The sequence below is a fragment of the Eublepharis macularius genome, chromosome 9 (assembly GCF_028583425.1).
Source record: "Eublepharis macularius isolate TG4126 chromosome 9, MPM_Emac_v1.0, whole genome shotgun sequence".
Taxonomy (NCBI): domain Eukaryota; kingdom Metazoa; phylum Chordata; class Lepidosauria; order Squamata; family Eublepharidae; genus Eublepharis; species Eublepharis macularius.
This window is the reverse complement of record NC_072798.1, coordinates 107,846,662-107,869,468: the sequence shown is the minus strand read 5'-3', so window position 1 is coordinate 107,869,468 and position 22,807 is coordinate 107,846,662. Positions and strand designations below refer to the sequence as shown.

General features: G+C 46.1%; 1 protein-coding gene across 1 annotated transcript in view; it reads left to right on the top strand.

The window, feature by feature from the left end:
- Positions 1-22,807, top strand: part of LOC129335470 (NADH-cytochrome b5 reductase 3-like) — a 36,407-nt gene that overhangs the window by 443 nt on the left and 13,157 nt on the right. The window contains exons 2-5 of the mRNA XM_054988029.1: positions 12,112-12,243; positions 18,461-18,533; positions 21,321-21,427; positions 21,986-22,115. Of these exons, the coding sequence (XP_054844004.1) occupies positions 12,112-12,243; positions 18,461-18,533; positions 21,321-21,427; positions 21,986-22,115 (442 nt within the window). The remainder of the gene's footprint in view (positions 1-12,111; positions 12,244-18,460; positions 18,534-21,320; positions 21,428-21,985; positions 22,116-22,807) is intronic.

Below are 22,807 nucleotides of genomic sequence, written 5' to 3'. Positions count from 1 at the left end.
CGCCTCGGCCGACCCGCCCTGGCAGTGGCCCTGGCATGAGGGGGGGGCGCCTCCCCTGGCCTGGCGGGGCCCCTTCCCGGGCGCGGCGCCTCGGGGGGGAGGGGCGGGGGGCTGCAGCCCCGCCCGAGGAGGAGCCCCCCCGCCCGGCCGCCCGCGGCGCTCCCCGCCCCCTCGCCCCCCTCCCCCAGTGCTTCGTGGGGGGGGGGGCTGCGCGTCTGCGGGGCCCGCGCGTGGCGCCCGGACAGACCCGCCCTGCGAGGAAGGCCTTTCCGGTTCCCCTGGCGACCTCGGCGCCCCCGCCCCCGCGCTCCCCCTTGGTCCGCCGCCTTCGGAGCCGGGTGGCGGGTCTCTCGGGGCCAGGCCGGGGCCTTCTGCTCCGCGGGAGAGGAAAGTTTCCCCTTCCTTGGCTGGCGGGGCGCGTGGAGCTGGGGAGGCCGGGCATGGGGGCCGGGGCCGGGCAGGGCCCTCGCCGCGTGGCCCTGAGGCGCTCGGCTTTAGCGCCCGGTCCTGGGGGCCGTTTCCAGGCGGCTGGGGAGGCTCCCTGGATCCAGCAGCTCCTGTACGCGCCTTTGTGTTCTGAGGCACTAGAAAGCTCAGTTAGGACTCGCCCCACAGACACACCCACACACGCAAAACTCTGCTGAAGGCTATGGGTTAAAAAAACAAAACCCTAAGGCTGGCAAACGTATCGCTGATGCAAATCTCATAAAAACAAAGCAAAACGCATAGATTGTTAGTAGAGACTTGGCAGGAGCAAAACGTATCCGTGGCTGAAGCAAATGGACCACGTTGCATTCGTTTAGGACATTGGCACCACAGTGTCTTGTCCTCCTCTTGTGTCACCCAGACTGTTCCTTGGCATCTTCCCGCTGCCGTCCCTTGAGCCCATCCCCTTAAGCCTGCTCCGAAATGCATTCTTTCCATGTTCTAATTTTGTGCCGGCTGCATGCCACCTACCACACCCTAAAGCCAGAGCCTAGAGTAGTCACTAATGCCCTGGTTTAGTAGTGAAAACATTTCCTTTTTCTTTTGCTTTGTATTCTTTTTTTCTAAGAACAAGGCTTTAATTTTTGCAGCTCTGAAGAGGGCTGGAGAAAAACCTGCTTGATTTTTGTCCTGTTAGACAAGGATAGATGCTCCATGTTTGGTCTTCCATTAAAGCTCTTCCAGATTCTGAAAAATGGGGGAAGAGATGTGGCGGTCCGGCTTTGTATAGGTCGTCTGTCACTACAGCCATTTCTTGGCAGGGAGCAACTGATATTTTGAAATGACTTTTCTCTTGGGGGAGTGGATTTAGTTTCCTTGTAACAAAACCCAAGAGGCTCTTAAATTAACTGACCTTGTATAATTTTTTAATTCATTTATTTTTATGTATGTCATTTATAGTCCGCCTTTCTCACTGAATCAAGGTGGATTACATAAAGGACATGTTCATTCTCCACTTATGAATTGATTGTATGTGTATGCACATGTGTAAGTGCCTATACACATTTCCAAGCAGTTGCATTTAATGCAGAAGAGAGAGGAATTTGTGACCAGTCGGAAACAGGAAGATGCTGCGTAGCACAGAGGCTCCCAGCTGGGACCAGATATCAGAAAGTATTCTTCAGCATTTCCAAACACTCTTCCAGCCTCAACTCCCTGGAGCGTCACTTCCACAGTGATCCAAACAGATTCAGTAGCAGTGTTCCTAGCACTGACATGACACTCGAACCTTTCAGCTGTGTGAATTGGATGTAACCATATTATTTTTTAAAGTATGTTGAATGGGAAAATATTTTGCACTACCCCCCCCCCCCATGTTTTTCTCCAGCCTTCCAGTTTCTATGCTGGAAAAAAAACCCAGGCCTTCACCCCTCTGAACTGGGTTCCCAGCATTTCAAGCTCTGACATTCGTTTGGACTTCTGTTGGATTTGGAGAACCATACCTACCACCGAGAAGGTCGTTGCTTGCTTTTGGGCAGCAGCGAATGGAGAGCCCAGCTGTCTATCGCATAATCCCTGCCCGCTTTTTCAAATAGCTCAGGAGAGTACATACATGAGACTGCCTCCTTTCATTATATCCTTGCCTGAGAGTACATAACTGACCCCCAAACCTCTGGTGACGTTCATGGCCAAGTGGAGTCCTTATCAGACTCTCTAGCCCTAAGCAGTGCCACATACTGGCTTTCTCGCCATCTGAGCCTGGAGCTCTGCTAGGGCTTTTGGGTAGCTGACAGCATTTCCTTTTTCTCTGTTCCATGTGCAGAGACACAGCATGGGGATGCATCCTTGTGCTCGGGTGGTGGCTGGACCCAGCTCTCGGTTCGCCTTATCGCTCAAAGACTGGAAAGCAGAGGCAGAGCTAGGAGAGCTTCCACTTTGGCACTGTACTGTGTAGGCTGCAATGGTAGCGTGAGTCAGACCAGCCTGTGTTCTGCCGTAGTCTTAAGCTCCCCAGGAAGAGGGAAGCATCTCACATTGAACAAAAATTGGTTCTTCTGGGAGGGTTCAAAAGTTTAAATGCACAGAATTTTTCCAGTGGGGGGCCACGTGGCACAGAGGGGACTGTGTGAGGTGCCAGCTTGGCACTGTGTTGTAGCTCGGGGGGTCAAGAGTGGAGCAGTATGGAATTTGCTCGGGGAGAATCGAAAGGTGAACAGGGAAGCTGCTGAACGCTGCCTGAGATCTTTTACAGTCGTGATGCATAAATTAAATAGTTTCTGTTGCAAATGCAGCAAGCCTGTACCGTGTCGTATACGTGGTTAGAATATTGCAGTGATTCGTGAGTGTTCTGCTCATGGAGATACTGGTGCCGTTGCATTCAGCCCTTGGTCTTCCCGACTGGATGTTCAGATTTAGGGAGCCTGTTCTGCTTAGGAACAGAAAGCTTCCTACGTTTGTGATTAACGAATATTAAGAGGAAGTATAATACTGTGAAAGGACTGGAGAAAGTAGGTGGATTTTCTTGATTGCTTGAGCACTGTTAAGTTGGGTCTAGGATGAAAAAATAGTATGTATAAATAAGAAGGAAAATGTGCTTTGGTAGCTTTTATATGGCCTCAGTGTTCTAGGGGAAATGCTTTATGGTATTTGATTGGGGTCAAACAGTTTGTAGGGCATAATGTAATATGGAAAAAAAATGGAAGCCGCTCACTCTTGAAATGGGATTCATGTGCGTCTCTCAGCTTATCTACTGGTGGAATACGTTGATCAGGTGACAGCAACTGACGTCAGCTGCAACACTGGACATTGCGGTGTGGCTGTGGGTTTTCAAGAAGTTTTAGGCATTGAAGATTTGCCTTAGTGAAGAAACGCTGCTAGTCCATGTCATTTGAATTTTGGAAGATACATTTCTGATTTTCTTGTACTTGTTTCTAATCATTGTTTCCATTTTGTTTTTGTTTTATTACGAATTCCGTAATAAAACATTGCTAGTATGATTTTGTTGATAAAATGTTTATATTCTGCCTTATCTTTAGATGCCAAGTAGCTAACAATGCAGCAACAGACAGCAAATCAAAAATGCACAAATCTTGCTGATGGCTATTTTGTTTAGAAGTTTTTAAATTTTATAAGCACAATACAAAACATACCAATTCCCCATCATTATAATGCATATTTACATCTATCATTACGAGTTCTTATTTAAATCCGTCTATCTGTGAAACACTTTTACCAGGGCCAGCTGTGGGTTCTACAGGTAGGCTTCACTTTCCCTGCATTTGGAAGAATTCCTTCCGTGTCCCTTGTGGTGGTGAGCCATTTAGACTCCAAGATGGTGCTAAGTCAACAGCTTTTTAGAAAGCATTGCAGTCCTCTAGAGAACTTGTAACACCCACAGCCCCTGGGATGGGTGAGAGCTGCCAGTATTTGCTGGGGCCTGTGCCATAACATGCTTACTGTTTTAAGCTAAGTCTCATTTTGGTAAATCATTTATAAAACGAACATTGTTGTGTGTACAGCACAGCTACCCCCAAATAACTGTTGATCAGCTGTTTGGAGAAGAATCTTAAGTATGCTGATTTCTGAGTCATAGTATAAACTGTTCCTACACCCACGGTTAGGAAACTTGCCCAGCATAGGACAGGACACTTGAAGGGGCTTTGGTGTAGCGGAATGAGGCCGACAGAATGGTTTAGATTGTAAATTTTACTGAGTTTCCAAGGAATATGCTAGTGTTGCAAGATTCAGAATCAGAAGTAATTATTTAGATATTGGTGTTTGGAAGAAAAATTACAGTAAAATGGCATATATATTTGTGAACTTTTTACACAGCTAACATTTTTGTGAAGTTCTATATCTGTTGCAAAAAGATGTGAACCAGGCCTAGTATCAGGCCTAAGAGGGAAGCAAAATCCCCCACCCTTTCCCCACTTTATTGTTTATAATGGCAGATTTAATTTTGTTTGTTCATTGGGGAAGGGGGAACATAGGTGCAGACCCCAGAGTTTTAATTATCTCATTGGACCATGCCCAGTCAATGTTCCTTTCAAAACTAATTAGCAAGCTAAATAAATCACTTGCAATTAATCAGTTCACTAGATTTTTTCAGTGAAAATGCTTGCGAAGTTCCCAGGTGCCAAAAAAGTAAAATCTCTCAGCAAAACTACTTTGCCATTTCCTAAAAATACAGTATTTTATTTATTTGTTTACTTCATTTATACCTCACCTTTCTCCCCGGTGGGGACCCAAAGCAGCTTATGTTGTTTCCTCCATTTTATCCTCACAACAACCCTGTAAGGTAGGTCAGGCTGAGTGTGATCTACCATGATCACTCAGCCAGCTTTCATGGCAGAATGGGGATTCGAACCTGGGCCTCCCGGATCTTAGTGCAAGACACTGACCACTTCGCCACACTGGCTAGTAAAACCACACTACAAAATGTCAATTAAAAATTCCATGACATTTCTACTGTCTGTAATTCTCATATCTGCCATCCTGCATATCTGCCATGTATGTATTCTGTGTTATGTGTTGATCTGAGGGCATGGGAAGTTTCTTATCGATGCTAACCTAGTGGGTTATCTTGCAAGTGTTTACTTTCTCTTTCCCTGCCGCTTCGAGCAAGTGCCCTTGAAGGGCCAGCTGCAGCCGTTTTGAGATGTATCCTTCTTGGGAACTGAGATGATTTTATTCTTTGCTCTGTCTAGCCCAAATCTGTTATCTCCCCTGGCTCCTTCGTGCCAGAACTTTAACGGTCACTGTCCTGAAGGCGGGAATCTTCCCCATAACTAACACTACCAACCCCATTTACGTCACTTCTGCCAATCCTGTTGTCTGAGCACCTTGAACTTGATGGATCTCTAATAGCTACTTCAACCAATACACCTGTGTGATTGCTGTGGAGAACTTGGGGGATCTACCTGCCAGGGACTGACAATAATAACAAAACTGTACCGGGTTAAAAAGTATCCACTAACTATTAGAAGTTTATAAATTTGGTTAATGGTAAAAAAAATCTCCCAGATTTTAATGTAGAGTTTAAAACTCAGACAAGGCTAAGTCAAGTAACATTACATCCTGATGTGAAACAACAGACTGAGGGAGTCGTCGCGGTTGCCTTCGAGAACCAAAAGTTCCATTTTTTGGTGCCAAAGTTCGATTCATTCCTAAAGGCCGAAAGAAGCCACTTCGCTACTTAATGGCTTAGTTACCACAGAAGGCCTTAAATATCACAATGTGTACTAAAATCCAACAACTGAATGCTATCAGAACAAAACCAAAGTATTCAATGGCAAATACAGATTACATACTGAACCCAGAGCAAGGGTGTCACATTGGGCCTCATATGCTGAATGAGACCTTTGGTCCACTAAGGTCAGTCTTGTCTACTCAGACCGGCTACACCTGCCCAAGGGCTCAGGCTGGGATCTTTCAGGCCATCTAAGTGAAGAGACTGGGAATTGAACCTGAGAATTCCTGTCTGCTAACCACATGTTCTGCCACTGAGACACAGCCCCTCCTCATTGCAGCTGCCCAATTCAAATCCTCATTTGACCCCTAGGTGTTAATGTCGCCAAAGCTGCCTTTCCCCACTGTCTTTGACTTGATTTGTCTTGATCAGAATCATTCTCTGTGTGTCGTTCCCATTCCTGATACTACTTTTGTGTTTGCAGGTCCCGGTCTTCATGGCTCTGGTAGCCATACCAGAAGTTTACAGGGACGTTGCAGTTACTCATTTAGTACTGGAAATTTTCTGAAAACCCAACGTGGCAGCTCTTTGTAGAATGTTCAGATATTTATTGCAGACATGGGGGAAATTACTATTAGGATCCACTCCTTCAAACCAGGCAGTAGGGAGAGGGCGTCCTAACCCTGCTGTCAATCGACATTTCCTTTAAGATTACTAGAATGTTGTAAAGTAAACACAGTTTTTCTTACTTGCGTCTGGGAATGTCTGACAGAGATACGAGTGTCGACAAATAACCTCTCTCATCCAAGCGATGTTGTACCCTGCCTGGGGGAAAGATACTTCTACAACTTCTGCATAAGAAGTTTGTGTAACCTGCCACTATTTAGAAAATTTAGAGTATGGTACCTTTTGGAATGAGGGAGAAAGGGGGAAGGACAAAAGTCATTAGAAATAGTGATTAGCAATGGTGGGGGGTGGTGTTCAGGGCTACATCTGGCCTTTGGATGAATATCACCTAGTACTCTCTGTGGAAAAAGGCAATTTTAATACTGTAATATGTGGCTGTAGGGTACAATCGTGAGCTGCTTACATACTAATTTGCTTGGTAGAAAATGTCAGGCAAATTAACTATTCAGGTGCAGTTGGGAGCTGGTAGATATGGGAGCAGGACTTACGGAAGGTGCCCTGCATTGAGCAGTAATACTCGTTGCTTATTCAACCTCTCTAGTATCCCACCTGCTGACAATGGGGCCGCTTTTACACCACCACCACCCGCTACACCAATCCTATGCAATACCAGATCTGTTAGGAACAAGATTGCATGCCTTGTAGGGATGTTGCAGGAAGAGAAAATGGATGCGGCTTGCGTAACAGAGACATGGATGCAGGAAAATGACAAGGTGTGTCTGTCCCAACTAACTCCCTCTGGCTATGTGGTCCTACACCAACCTCGCTATAGTAGCTGAGGAGGAGGGGTTGCTATTATTCTTCATGAGTCCTTCAACTTCCGTAGATCTCCAGTACAAGCTATAGCTGGTATTGACTGCATGTTCCTGTCTCTGGGAATTAAAGACAGACTGGGGGTATCCTGCTTGTGTACAGACCACCCAGCTCCCCCATAAGCCCCCTTTCTGAGTTGGCAGAGCTGCTGGCAGACATGGTGCTGGAGACACCTGGACTTATTGTTCTGGGGGGCTTCAACATCCATGCTGAGTGTCCCAAGTCAGGCCCAAGAATGTATAGCTTCCCTGGCAACCCTGGGCCTCTCGCAAATTGTGACAGGCCCTACACATGAAAGAGGCCACACCTTGGACTTAATATTTTGCACTGAGCCTTTAAGAGGAAACCTTGTTTCCACATTGGAGATTCGGCCGGAACCATGGTCAGACCACCGTTTATTGAAGGCAAAAGTTAATATTGCCCCAACTCCCCACAAAATTGGGGGTCCAGTTAAAATGATTCACCCACTACAGCTCATGGACCCTTCTAGATTCCAAAATGCCGTGGAGGATTTTAAAATCCCAGACACATGCCCTGTGGTGGCTGCTGTAGGAATGTGGGACACAAAGCTCCTTGAAGCCATTGGCACCATTGCTCCTTATCGGCCACTCCGGCCCTTGGGAGGGACACCAGCCCCATGGTTCACCACGGAGCTGGCTGGCTTAAAGAGGGTTGGAAGACGTTTAGAAAGGCGCTGGAGAAAAACTCACACAGAAGCAGTTAGAATATGCTACAGAACCCACTGGAGGACCTATGAAGTGGAAATGAAAGCAGCAAAGAAACATCATTTTTCGGCAACCGTTGCGTCAGCTAGTTCACAACCATCCCAATTGTTTAAGATATCCAGATGCCTCCTAACCCTTAAATGTGAACCTTCACAGTCCCAAGAACAGACAATTAACTGTGAGGCTTTTGCTAAGTTTTTTGCTGATAAAATAACACGAATACGCTCTGATCTGGATACTTGCTGCAATGCAAGCGAGATAGAAGAAATGCCAAATACATCATGCAGCTTATATTTGGACTGCTTTGATCACAATGACAGATCTTAACAAGATCTTGGTGTCTATGAAAACCACTACTTGTGTGCTCGATCCTTGCCCATCCTGGCTGTTAACCTCAAGTAAGGACCACATAAGTGAGCCGCTAAGGTCTATTGTAAATCAATCACTAACTCAGGGCAGCTTTCCCCGACAACTCAAACAGGCAGTTATCCATCAGCTACTTAAAAAACCATCCCTAGACAAAAATGATGTGGCCAATTACCGCCGAGTCTCTAATCTGCCTTTTCTGGGCAAACTGATTGAGAGAGCAGTAGCCAACCAACTCCAGACCTTCTTGGGTAACTCTAGCGCTCTGGACCTTTTCCAGGCTGGATTCAGACCAGGGCATGGGACAGAGACAGCACTAGTAGCACTAGTGGATGATCTCCGTCTGAATATGGACAAGGGCCACGCCTCCTTACTGCTTCTATTGGATCTGTCTGCAGCCTTTGACACAAGTAGACCATGCCATCCTGTTGAGGTGTTTAGAAACAGAAGTGGGCATCAAAGTATGTGCCCTGGACTGGTATAAATCGTTTCTCATGGAATGGACTCAAAGGGTTGCTGTCGGAGATCAGCTGTCTCCAGAATAAGATCTATCTTGCGGGGTTCTGCAGGGCGCAATCTTATCTACCATGTTATTCAACCTCTACGTAAAGCCTTTAGGAGAACTCATTCACAGCTATGGAGTGGGATGTCTTCAATATGCAGATGACCTCCAACTCTACATCTCGCTATCCAGGTCCCCACAGGATACAGTGGAAATCTTAGATCCCTGCTTGATAGCCGTGGTGAAATGGTTGAAAAACAACAAATTGGAATTGAACCCAGACAAGACTGAAGTGATGCTTGTTGGGAAGGCAGAGATCTTGAAGGACATTGTACTCCCCACTTTCGATGGAGTTTGTCTGACCCTTGCAGACTCAGTTAAAATCCTAGGGGTTATACTGGATCCAGCGTCATTACTAGAAAAACAAGTTAAGGCAGTGGCAAAAAATGCTTTCTACAACCTCACTCTAGCCTGGAAGATGGCTTCTTATCTTGACACGGCTGACCTGGCCACTTGGATCCATGCTATGGTAACATCAAGGCTTGACTATTGTAATGCTCTATACATTGGCCTCCCATCTAAGTTAACTAGGAGGCTCCAATTAGTGCAAAATGCTGCAGTTCGATTGTTATCAGGAGCTAGCAGGAGCATGAACATCACTCCCATCCTACAGTTGCTCCACTGGCTACCCATCGTTTACCGTGCTCAGTTCAAAGTATTAGTTCTTACATACAAAGTTCTTCACGGCTTTAGTCTGGCATACCTACGGGACCGCCTCCCTCCCTCTGTTCCTCCACGGCAGCTTCGCTCATCTGAACAGGGGCTCCTGCAGGTACCAGGCTGCACACAGGTGAAGTCAGCAGCAGCCCGTGCACGGGCTTTCTCTGTGGTGGCCCCTGTCCTGTGGAATGACCTGCCTGAGGAAGTCGAAAGAGCCCCCACTTTCCTGGCTTTCCGTAAACGATGCAAAACCGAACTATTCAAAAAAGCTTTTTACTCAAATGGGAGGGCTGCATTGTAGGGATGAGGTCTCAGGTGCTTCTCTAACAAGTTGGGGATCATAGACTTCATCACCATTTTTGCCTCATATATTATCTGCTGCTTTAAATACATGTACAACCATTGCTCCATGCTGTCTAATGTTAGTCCTAGAATTGATTATGTTTTGCTTCAGTATCTCTACTATGTCTTGGGTCCTTGCTAATGCTATGTCTTTAAACTTGTATCCGTTTACCTTATGGTATTGTATTGAAATGTACGTACTTGATACTGATTGTACTAACCTCATACTGTGTAATCTGCCTTGAGTCTCTGTGAGAAAGGCAGACTATAAATGACGTAAATTAAATAAATAAAATATATGTAGAGGGGAGCAGTGGCTATGGCAACAGGACTTGCTGTCAGTCCTCTTTAAAAGATGGGGATAATAGATAACCCTTCATTGACTAAGAGTGGTCCTCTTGTAAAAAACTAGTTACTAACTTGTGAGTCATAAGCTTGTTGCACCTAAACAGGCATCTGATTGACTTTTGAATTTGGATACCTCCTGCTGGCAATAAGTACAGATGTTCATGGCTACAAGCATGTGAACACACAACCCTTGCTTACCACGATGCGCAACCCTTCAAACGTGTGCCACACTGAGTTATGCCTCTGTAAAATAGACATCTGAGTGCACTTCCCTTTTTATTTTCTTTTTAATTCAGTGCTTTTAAATTGCACAGTTGTGTAAGAAGTAATTGTTACAGATGCCTAGATCCCCTTGCTCAGAGCTTTAGGTGTCCTACTTCAAGCAATTAAGAGGTTGGGTTCACCTTGCCCATGAAATAATTCTGCTGCCTTAGAGAGGATAAAAGTCTTCTCTCAGCACCCTGTTAGCAATACAGCAGTAATAGGACTGTTCTGCCTTTATGGGATCATCAGTAGGAATTCTGAGAGAATGTGCGAAAAGAATTTTGAATATCCCAAGTATTTCTATTGCAGTCTTGCCTTTTGCTTATTATAAAACATTATCTGATCTGTTAGTGTTAAAACAACAATAACATCTGTTAGTGTTAAAACAATAACAGCTCAATCCCGGGGCGGGGGTGGGGGTGGGGGGGGTCAGAAGTACTCAGGGGACAGACTAAGAGCTACACCATCGTAACCTCGACTTCATCCAATAAGATCAAGTTTTGTATTTAGAATCTTGGACCAAGAGGAAATATAAGAATCTGCTTTTAATAAGGATAGATATCCGGAGTTATTGCTGAGCATTTTAAAGTGTAAATTAAAGGCTGGTTCCAAGCTCTGGCCTCCAAAGATAAGTTGACCCAATTCCACTCGTAGGGACACACCCGCTACAGATCTTATCATGTTAGTCTGCTTACAAAGGAAGCAGAGTAAGGGGAGATCTAAAGATTTTTTAACTGATTGGATCCAGGCGGCTGCTCCAAAGTAGGATAGGGACAATTTTCATCTTAAAAATTTGTTTTGCCTCAGGTATGTATCATCCCCCCCCTCCACTACCTAAAAAAAATTAGAATGCCTTCAGTATAATGTCCTGCCCTCCCCCTCCCTCCCCTCAGATTCACTGCAGGCAGTGGGGTGGGACTTGGAGTGTAGCCCGGGTGTGTCTGGCGGGGGTGGGGGTGCCACGAAGGATTCTCATTCTCCAGCCACTCGCCTGACATCTGATAAGCCAGACAGAAGATGCCTGCATGCAGGGAGTGGGATTGTTGCAGGGAGGGGGTGTGTGGGGCGACATCCTGGGATTTGGGGGGCTCTGCCCCCATGAGGCCAGACAACTCTCCCATCTGCTCCTTGTGGAGACAGGGATGGACTTTGGGAATATTGCACTAGGGAGTGGTATGGTGGCTCCTGGAGCAGGCTCTCTCTTCCCACGGGCCATCATTCCATTCTGGGGGCCGTCATCCTGGGAACGGAGCATGGCTTGTGAGGTCCACCCCGCGTTCTCACACTTTTTCGGTGCGGTGATATGTTTCAATGGAGCTGTTGCAAGTTGATGGGCATTCGTTGCTCCCATCACATCCAATGGTCCTCCCAGTCTCTCCAGTGGTTTCCCATGGGCAGTCCGTCAGTCACTACAGAACCGGCCCCCCACTCGCCTCTGAGGAGCTGCCTCTCCGTGATCTTGGGGTGCTGCGCCTGGGTCCCGAGTCCCATCGCCTTTCTGGTCCCACTTTTCAAGGGATGGGAGCAGCGGGAGGGGGTGGAATTTGCAAACGAGCACTGGCTCAGCTGCCAGTATAGTCGTCGTTGGAAACGGGGGTTGGCCATTTTAATAATGAAATGTTTGCTTCTGTTTGGAATTTTAATATATTTTTTGGTCATAGTCATTCACTGGTGTTGATTTGTGCTTATCATGTGAGTGATGGGTTCAAACTTCTGTTTGTATATTACAGTTGGGAAGAATTGTGGTCTATCCAGTATGGCTTGTGTACAGTTTGATTGCAAGACTCTTCTGGAAGTCTCAGCCGGCCATTACCCTTGAGAATCCAGATGTGAAATATCCCCTAAGGTTAATTGACAAAGAGGTACTGCAACTCATGTTGGTTTGATTTTTTCCTTCCCATGGGAACTAACCACAAGACTGTAGTGTGTTTATAACAAATACGTGGAACATCTCTGTCCGTCATGGAGTAGGATTATTCACCACCAAGACTACTATGGAGACTTGTGTCTCTTGAGCCAGTCTATACATTCAGAAATGCCCCACGGTATGCCCTTCAGAATACAGGTGGTGCAGTGGGAAAGGGTTGCTTGTCCGAATTCCCCCCTCCCAAACCCCAGCCCCTCCTTCCTGTAAAAACTGACATTTTGGGGATAACTGGGGTCTGGGCCACCTGTTCATGCTTCTTATGACTGCATGCCAGGTGATGTCTTGAAGAAATTGTGCACATAGATGGATTTGCATCCTCTTTGAGTTCTAAATCACCATTTGAGAATAGTTCAAAGTAGTTCATGTCATAGATTCCTATAGCAAAGTCAAAACTGATTTAGTTTACCACTTGTACCATAGAGAATGCCCATGGAAGCAGAAGAACATTCCAGTAGAGACCACCATTTTCTGTACTGAATCATGGAGGGGACAGTCTTGTTAAACAGTTACCTTTGCACTGTCTTAGTGTGCATCTTGCTTCCCGAGTAACCTGGAAACCTATTTTGATCTGCCTCCCATTGTGCACATTGCTTGGTGATGAAATTGCATTTTATTAAAAGTCCTTTATGGCTTTTGCCTACTCTGTATGTATATCAAAGAAGGGTATGGAGGGGGCTGCACTGCTGGATAATTCATAAGGGGTGGCTGCTTCATGATGCCCTGTTCTGTCAGACCCAAGAAGCTAGTAAATATTTGCTGTTGCTGGAACCTCAGGATAACCCGGTTCCTGCTCGGGTGCAGGTTGCTGTTCCCCAGGCTGACCAACAATTCCTTCACCAGGACTCTTCTGCCTTCTCTGGGCAATCTGCGGTCACTCCCTACCTTTTTATTTATTTCAACTTAATTTAAGCCCCCTTTCTCCCCAGGGAGGACCACACTGAATGGTCAGATAGGTTCCCTGCCAACGACAGGGCTTGGTGAAAATTTGCAATTGCCTATTGCTTTTGGAGAAGGCACGTATTCTCAGGGTGCAAGGCTGCAGTCCACAAGCAGTTAATTTTGTCATCGTCTCAGAATATGATCAGGAGGTCCTATGCTGCAGTCATCTCTATAATGTGAAGCCCAAATACACAACACACAGCCCGGCTGCCATTCTGGTGTACATACAAGTTTTCAGAGCAATGGAAGCTTCCTACCTGTGGGATCATGTCAATAAATGCAAATAGGTTGTTCGTTAGCATTTTCATAAAGATGTAGAACAGATGGTCGAGGCTGCCTGATTCAGCTGAGAACAATCATGCTAAGGCTGTGTAAAATGGCCTTGTGCTACCATGCTGACTCTGGGACAGAGGGTAGGATCCCAGCATGCAGCACCTGCTTTCTGGATAATGAAGCGCTGCCTCCTTGCTGTGTTGGGGACTTCATGTCTGCTCCTTCCTCTGAAACCAGTGGGCTGAGACTGGAGCAACTCTGAATAGGATTGCCGTGCCATGGTGAGGGCTGTTTCTGGTGGCGCCTTTGGCCTCACAGACCCAGTTAGGCACCCTGGTCATGTTTCCAGGTGACTCGGGAGGGGACGTAACCACCAAGATGGCATATAAGCAGCCATTGAACAAGGTGATGTCTTTCTGGCTTCCATACAGCAAATAGTTTGTTCACCCAAGTTTTTTGTGTTCTTTCTACTGCATTATGTATGGTCAAGTGCTTAACTAAATCAGTTTGTGCTTTATTTTAGGGGACAGGACTGAGAGTAGGAGGCTGTCCTAAGCATATTTACCGGGAAGTGAGTTCATTGAATTCAGGGGCACTTAAGAACATAAGAACATAAGCAAAGCCATGTTGGATCAGGCCAGTGGCCCATCCAGTCCAACATTCTGTCACACACAGTGGCTAGAAATCCAGTGCCATCTAAAGGACTGTCAGTGAGGCCAGGACACCAGAAGCCCTCCCACTGCCTTCCTTCCAGCACCAAGACAACAGAGCACCACCTCCCCACAAAGAGAATACCATCTATCTCCTGTGGCTAATAGCCACTGATGGACCTCTGCTCCATATATTTGTCCAGTCCCCTCTTGAAGCTGGCAATGCTTGTAGCTGCCACCACCTCCTGTGGCAACGAATTCCATGTGTTTATCACCCTTTGTGTAAAGTAGTATTTTCTTCTATCTGTTCTAACCCGACTGCTCAATAATTTCATAGAGTGCCCACGAGTTCTTGTATTGTGAGAAAGGGAGAAAAACACATCTTTCTCTACCTTCTCTAACCCGTGCATTATCTTGTAAACCTCTATCATGTCTCCCCTCAGTCGTCTTTTCTCCAGGCTAAAGAGCCCCAAGCGCCTCAATCTTTCCTCATAGGGAAAGTGTTCCAACCCTTTAATCATTTTAGTTGCCCTTCTCTGTACTTTTTCCAGTGCTATGATATCTTTTTTAAGGTGTGGCGACCAGAACTGTACACAGTACTCCAAATGAGGCCTCACCATCGATTTATACAGAGGCATTATGATACCGGCTGATTTGTTTTCAATCCCTTTCCTAATAACCCCTAGCATAGCATTAGCTTTTTTTATGGCAGTCGCACACTGTGCTGACGTTTTTAGTGAGTTATCTATCATGACTCCAAGATCTCTCTCTTGGTCATTCTCCGCCAGTTCAGACCCCATCAACTTGTATTTATATTTTGGATTTTTGGTTCCAATGTGCATTACTTTGCACTTGGCTACATTGAACCTCATTTGCCACATGGATGCCCACTCTTCTAGCCTCGACAGATCCCTTTGGAGTGCCTCACAATCCTCTCTGGCTTTCACCACCCTGAACAATTTCGTGTCATCTGCAAATTTAGCCACTTCACTGCTTAATCCCAATTCCAAATCATTAATAAACAAGTTAAAAAGCATTGGACCCAATACCGACCCCTGTGGCACCCCACTGCTCACCACCCTCCACTGTGAGAAGTGCCCGTTTATACTCACTCTCTGTTTCCTATTAATTAGCCAGTTTTCGATCCACAAGAGGACTTGGCCCTTTATCCCATAGCTACTGAGCTTACTTAGGAGCCTTTGATGAGGAACTTTGTCAAAAGCTTTCTGGAAGTCAAGATAAACAATATCTATCGGGTCTCCCTTGTCCACTTGTTTGTTCACTCCCTCAAAGAACTCTAACAGATTGGTGAGACAAGATCTTCCCTTACAGAACCCATGCTGAGTTTTCCTCATCAGCTTTTGGTCATCAATGTGCCCACTAATTTTATTTTTGATAATAGTTTCCACCAACTTACCCGGTATTGACGTCAGGCTGACTGGCCTGTAATTTCCCGGATCTCCCCTGGAACCTTTTTTAAAGATGGGGACAACATTAGCTACCTTCCAGTCCTCAGGAACAGATGCAGAGTTTAATGACAGATTACATATTTTTGTGAGGAGATCTACAAGTTCACACTTGAGTTCTTTCAGAACTCTTGGATGTATGCCATCTGGGCCCGGTGATTTATCAGTTTTTAAATTATCTAGCAGTCGCATAACCTCCTCTCTCGTCACCTCAATGTGACTCAGGTCTTTCAAAACCCCTCCCAAAGTCAGTGCTTCCGGAGTGGGCATGCACTTCTTATCTTCCACAGTGAAGACAGAAGCAAAGAACGCATTCAGCTTCTCGGCCATTTCCCTATCACCCTTTAGCAATCCTTTTACGCCTTGGTCATCCAAGGGCCCCACGGCCTCCCTAGCTGGTTTCCTACTTCTAATATATTTAAAGAATTGTTTATTGTTTTTCTTTATGTTCTTTGCAATATGCTCCTCATATTCCCTTTTTGCCTGTCTGATCACAGACTTGCACTTTTTTTGCCACAGCTTATGCTCCTTTTTATCAACCTCACTCCGACTAGTTTTCCACTGCCTAAAAGAATCCTTTTTACCTTTTACAGCTTCTATTACATTGCTTGTTAACCATGCTGGCCTTTTCCTAAACCTATTTGTGCCTTTCCTAACCAGCGGTATATATTTAATTTGAGCTTCCAGGATTGTAGTTTTAAATAGTCTCCAAGATTCCCCAAGTGTTTTGACCTTTTTTACTTTCCCTTTCAGTTTCTTCTTCACGTACCCCCTCATCTCAGAAAAGTTACCCCTTTTGAAGTTAAACATGGCTGTGTTGGTCTTATTTGGCAATTTCCTATTTATACATATGTTGTACTCAATAACATTATGGTCACTGTTCCCAAGTGGTGCAATCACATTTACATCTCTCACCAGGTCTTCAGCATTACTGAGGACCAAATCCAGGATCACCTCTCCCCTAGTAGGTTCTGTAACCATCTGTTCCATAGCACAGTCATTGAGACAGTCTAGAAACTCACTTTCTCTCCCCCGATTTGAACACCCATTGGCCCAGTCAATGTGTGGGTAGTTAAAATCACCCATTACAACACAGTTTTTTTGTTTAGCAGCCATCTTTAATCCTGTCATCATTTTATAATCCTCCTCTATTTTCTGATCTGGAGGGCGATAACAAACTCCCACAGTTAAGTTTCCATTTGGGCCCGTAATTTCAACCCATAGCATTTCCAGAAGCGAATCTAATTCAGTTACCTTCTCAATCTTACTGGAATGTATACCTTCTCTGACATATAGAGCCACCCCACCACCAACCCTTCCCTCCCTATCCTTCCGATATAATTTATATCCAGGAATCACCGTGTCCCACTGATTTTCCTCATCCCACCAAGTTTCTGATATGCCCACAATGTCTATGGATTCGCCCAACACTAAACATTCCAGCTCCCCAATTTTACCTCGGACACTTCTAGCATTTGTATATAAACACCTGTAACTTCCCTGGCACACTTTGCCTCGAGACGTAGTTAGGTCATCTGCACTGTTTGTCTCCATCTCAGTTGACAACTCTAATCTATCTCCCTGTAGAAGTGTTATACCTAGCCCTTCATCTCTCTGAGATGAACCATCCTGAACCAGAGACACTTTATCTCTTGTCGGCTTTCCCCTAGCATTTAGTTTAAAAACTGCTCTGCCACCTTTTTGATTTTAAGTGCCAGCAGCCGGGTTCCTTCTCGGGACAAGTGGAGACCGTCTCTCTTGTACAGCTCCCGCTTGTCCCAAAAAGAATCCCAGTGCCTAACAAACTTGAACCCTTCCTCCCTACACCATCGTCTCATCCACGCATTGAGACTCCTGATCTGCGTTTGTCTCTCTGGCCCTGCGCGTGGAACAGGTAGCACTTCTGAGAAGGCTACCTTGGAGGTCCTGGCCTTGAGTCTCCTGCCTAACAGCCTAAATTTTTGTTCCAAGACCTCACGACTGCATTTCCCAACATCGTTGGTTCCAACATGGACCACGACCGCTGACTCTTCCCCAGCACTATCTACCAGCCTATCTATAACACGCGTAATGTCCGCTACCTTCGCACCAGGCAGGCAAGTCACCATACGGTCAGAACGCGGTTGTGCCACCCAGCTATCTACTTGTCTAAGGATCGAATCACCAACTACCAAGAGCCTCCCTCCCGCCCCACCCAGGGATGGTTCCTTGATGCGAAAGGAAACCTGCTCACCAACTGAAGAAGAGGTCCCTTTTGAGGGCATGTTCCCCTTATCCTCAATACGGTGCCCTGATTCCACAAGATCCTCATTCTCGACAACAAGAACGCTGCCATTTTTAGAGTGGGACACATCTGTCCTGTCCCTGAGAATCTTGTCCTCGTGCCTATCTAACTGTCTCCGCTTCTCCAGGTCAGCCACCTTGGCCTCAAGGGTACGTACTCGTTCCCTGAGAACCAGGAGCTCCTTGCAGCGAGCACACATCCAGGACTTCTGACCAGAAGGCAGATAGTCATACATGTGACACTCAGTGCAATACACTGGAAAGCCCCCAACCCCCTGCTGGCATTCTGACTTCATTATTCTGTTTTACTTACTTCAGAGTGAACATGTGTAAGGTTGCACTGTTAATTCATTAACAGAATGTGGATCATATCTTACCAGAACCCCAAAATATTCTTGTGTAGTGTGTTTTTCTTCTATGAACAAGCAAGCTTATTTCAGTATGTACAGTGGAAGAAATCTAAGTTTAGAAACAGTACGTATTAAAACTCAAGATTGCCTTTTTCAAAATCATTAGTAACTCTTCATTCTCTGCCTTTCAGGAAATTAGCCATGATACAAGAAGGTTTCGTTTTGCCCTTCCAAGTCCTGAACACATTCTAGGCCTTCCCGTCGGTATGTTTTACATGAAGAAAACAACTGCCTACCTCTGTGAATAGCAGCTTGACGGGGGAAGGGGGCGAGGGGGGCAGGTTACGCGGCAGAACAGGGGCGCTGGGGAGGGCAAGGCCACAGCTCTGTTCGCTCCTCCCGAGTACAGTGTCTCCATCCGCAGGAGGATGGGGTAGAGGGGAAAGAAGCAACAGAGCTCTCCCAGCACCCTTCTGTTACTGCCCTTCTTTGGTCACATCTGCTGGAGGGAAGGCCTGCTTCCGCCTGCTGACAAGCTAGTTCTCAAGTTTGGGGGATTCCGGTTATGCTTCATTTAAAGTGCTTCCCACCCAGGGACCAACTTGCGTTGTTCCTCCGTTTCTGCGGCAGCTGCCAGTGCAGTGCAGCTATGACAGGCCTTCCACGCGGCAGGTTTCCTGGCAGTTTCCCTGCCCCGGTGCCTTGGCAGCGGGCCTGCTGCCTTCTCCTCGCACTACCAGAGACTTTCCATTTTAAAAAAATTGACAGTTGAGTAATATTATAACTTTATAACCATCTGTGTATGAGCTTCTCTGACTTCCGGCTTTTATTTTTTAAAAATGCCTTACGTCTCCACAATAAAAGGGGCTAGAGATTTGCTTATTTTTGGCATATTCACCACATAATCCATCTTGAGTCTCAGTGAGAAAGGTGGACTATGAAGAATGTAAATAAGAGCAGGGACCGGGAAGCTGCAAACTTTCCCACCCACACAGTAGCCATTTAGGCTCTACTGTGATCTTTCCCAAAACTTCACAGCAAGGCCACTTTGGGAAAAACCAGAGAGGCACACAAATGCACCACAATGTTGTGGGGAATCGGGGCGGGGGGACACATTCCTCAACGGCATCGAGACAGGGGCAAATAACCCATGCAGAAATGGCCTAATTTGCTCCTCCAGGTTTTTGCTTCTTTCTCCAGGTTTGGCTAAAAGTAGTGCCTTGGGAGAGGTTTTTTTAAAATCGGGAAACAGTTTCTTTGTCTTTTTCACATACCCGCAAGTGATAGTTGTGAGCGAATAGTGCTGCAGCCTTCACAGTGTCCTCCCCACCCGTATCCCAATGCCAGAGGGATAGAGGGGCAGCCAGCCACAGTCCTTGACTCCAGCACAGCTCTTGGCTGAGGAAACTGTTCCATCTCTCAGAAGGCATGGAACATGGCTAGAAAACTGAGACCTCTGCAAATCCACTGCTAAGTCATGATCAGTATTTTATACATCTTTCATGCAACACTGTTGGCATCGAGGTTTGTGTAATATCTGTACTGAAGTTGACTGGAACACAATAGAAATGCTCTTGTTATTGGGCAAACAAGAAAGAGACTGATGTTCATTTTGTTATTGTGAAACTGTAAATCTGTTGTTCCTCATGATCCACAATTGGCAGAAAGCACTGTGAGGTGTTTGGAAGCTTTTTAAATTCATAATTGTTTCAATCTCCCAAAATTTTGAAAAATGAAAAATTCCAGGATACTTTTAAATTGGGGTGTGCAAGAAAAAAAATTCGGATTTCCCGCTTCAGAATTTCCGAAGCAGGAAAAAAGGTCAGAAATAAGCAATTTCTGAAGTGACAAGCCACTTTGTAAATTGCTTATTGAGCAGCTTTGGTATGTTCCATACAGATTCAAAAAAGCTTTTAAACTTCCAGTCCAGCCACTTACTTCACCCGATGGGGGGGAGGAAGGAGTTCCAGCCCAGTGCCACGGAAAGGGGCATTTTTAACCCCGCCGGCTTGACTCTGCTGCCTGGTGGGGAACTCGCCGTCAAGCAGCTGATTTGGGGGGTTAAAATGCCCCTTTCCGTGCCGCTGCGCAGCACCACGGAAAGGGGCATTTTAACCACCCCCCCCTGCTAGACTCAGTTGTCTGGCAGGGAACTCACTGCCAAACAGCTGATTCAGAGGTTAAAATGCCCCTTTCCATGCCTCTGTGCAGCGCCAGAGAAAGGGGCATTTTTAACCCCTTGACCCGAAGCATCCCAAAGCGATACAAATCGCTTCAGGAATCTTTGATTTGGGGTTTCTGAAACGGACCCAGCATGCTGGGGCTGATTTGGAAATCCCGAATCTTTGCGAATTTAGTCCGATTCGAGTATTTTTCCTGAACTGGAAACTCGCATCGCACACCCCTACTTTTAAACAGTTAGAAGTCCCTTCTTACTTACCCAGGGTAAGGCTGATCAGCGCCTTGGGGTCAGGTAGCAAGGCCAGTTTGGCTAGGGATCCTGACGGTGTTTTGTCATCTTCTGGGCATGGAGTAAGGGTTACTGGGTGTTGTGGGGGGGGAGGTATTTGTGAATTTACCTCATTGTGCAGGGGGGTTGGACTATATGACCCTAGAGATCCCTTCCAACTCTATGATTCTAAGCTCTGCCTGTTGCACAGTTGAAAATGTCTTTGCAGGCAGGAGAGTTGCAGTTAATTAGGATCAGGAAATAAACACCTGCCAGGACAGTTTCAAAGTGATCAGAGGCCTGGCACCCTAACTGTTGTGGTACGAGATGGACAATAAGACTCCCCCCCCCCAACCCGTTATTCATTGACTGCTCAGTTGCTCTCAGCATTTTATAGATGGCTGTGAGCATTCACAGTGGTCCTCAGACCTTCATTTGAATTTCTTCTTTCCGTACTTGGGGAATTCCCCAAGTTTGAAGAAGCCCTTGAAGGGGATTTGACTATCAATTTTGGAAGCAGGAGGAATGCTAGAAAGCAGGTGGGCTTCTTTGCCTTGTTCAAAGATAAAAGCATCTTTTGCCCGCTTTGCTTTTACTTGCAGGGCAGCATATTTACCTTTCTGCAAGAATTGATGGGAATTTGGTGATCAGACCCTACACGCCTGTCTCCAGTGATGATGACAAAGGATATGTGGATCTTGTCATAAAGGTAAAGGAAGTCAGCTTTGGCAGCTTAGGATAGTCCCTGTAGGGCTCTAGCCGTCTACAGTTCATCTTCACTGATCTTTCTATAATATCCCCAAAGACCCCCCTCTTCTTCTGGCTCAGTAACCTGCTCACGGGCACCCTGCGCCCATGGAAGAGTTGGGGAAGGGGAATCCTTCACTTTGGTGGTGATCAGTCCATGTGGTCGTGTAAGTCACGTTTGTCTCCCTGTGATTCATTAGAAATGTTTATATTACCACTTCCACCGTATGCTTTGTATTGTTACAGTTTTAGTTCTGAATCAGATTTCTGCTTGCTTATATGCTTTGCTGCTGCATCGTTTTAACACTGTGTCAGATTCCTGCTTGTTTCCAGTTTTTCTGCTCTCCGGTACCCCTATTGCTTTGTTTATTGAATGCCGCAGATATAGAGATTATTGACTTAAACTGCGCAGTCCACCTCATCAGCGAGAAAGGTGGACATAGGTAACGTAAGCAGATAAATTAATAATCTGATTCATAATGTGATGATAGAACTAAAATTATCCTGTCTTTTTTAACAGATTTATTTCAAAGGAGTTAACCCCAAATTCCCTGAAGGAGGGAAAATGTCCCAGTACTTGGAACATCTAAAGATAGGAGACACAGTTGATTTCCGTGGGCCTAGTGGACTACTCGTGTACAAGGGGAAAGGCAAGTGCAGTTCTCATTCAAAAGATGGGCTGCTTCTACAAACCACAGAAGTGAGCCTCAGAACAAGAGCAAGACTCTAGTCTGGGCGAGGAAGGGCAAAAAGCCGTATTACGCGAGATCTCGTAATTCGTATCACGATAAACTTTAGACAGGGTAGCAAGAGGCAAAGGAGGATGAGGCTCTTGCATCTTCGAAGGGTTGTGCAGGAGAGGGATTTTTGCAAGGGGCCGCTTGTCCTGGAGGGGGTGATCGAAGCGACCTCAGTGGAAGATGCAGCCAGCTCTGCCTACTCTATATATCTGGAACATGATGTGTCATATTTTAAGGAGTGGGATACATGCCTCCTTGGAAAATTCATTTTAAAATCGAACATAATCTTGTTTCCCAGCTTGGAATCCCAACTGGTGTGGGAGAAAGGGGCACGTACAAATAGTTCGAATAAATGAAATTTGAGCCAAGAACACAGGAAGTTCATGGGAGTCCTCAAATCTTCAGCCCTGTTCACATCATGTGCAGGTGTAGGGCAGGGAACCACAGGAGCCCTCAGAGTCTGTGGGGGGACAGCGTGGGAGCTCCGTCATGGGGGTCTCGCTTACCATTTTCCTGTCATTCCTTCCTGCCTTGCAGTGGGCAAACCACATCCAGAGGGAAGGACCTTAACGTGAGGATGGTGTCCAGGCCCCTCTCTCTTG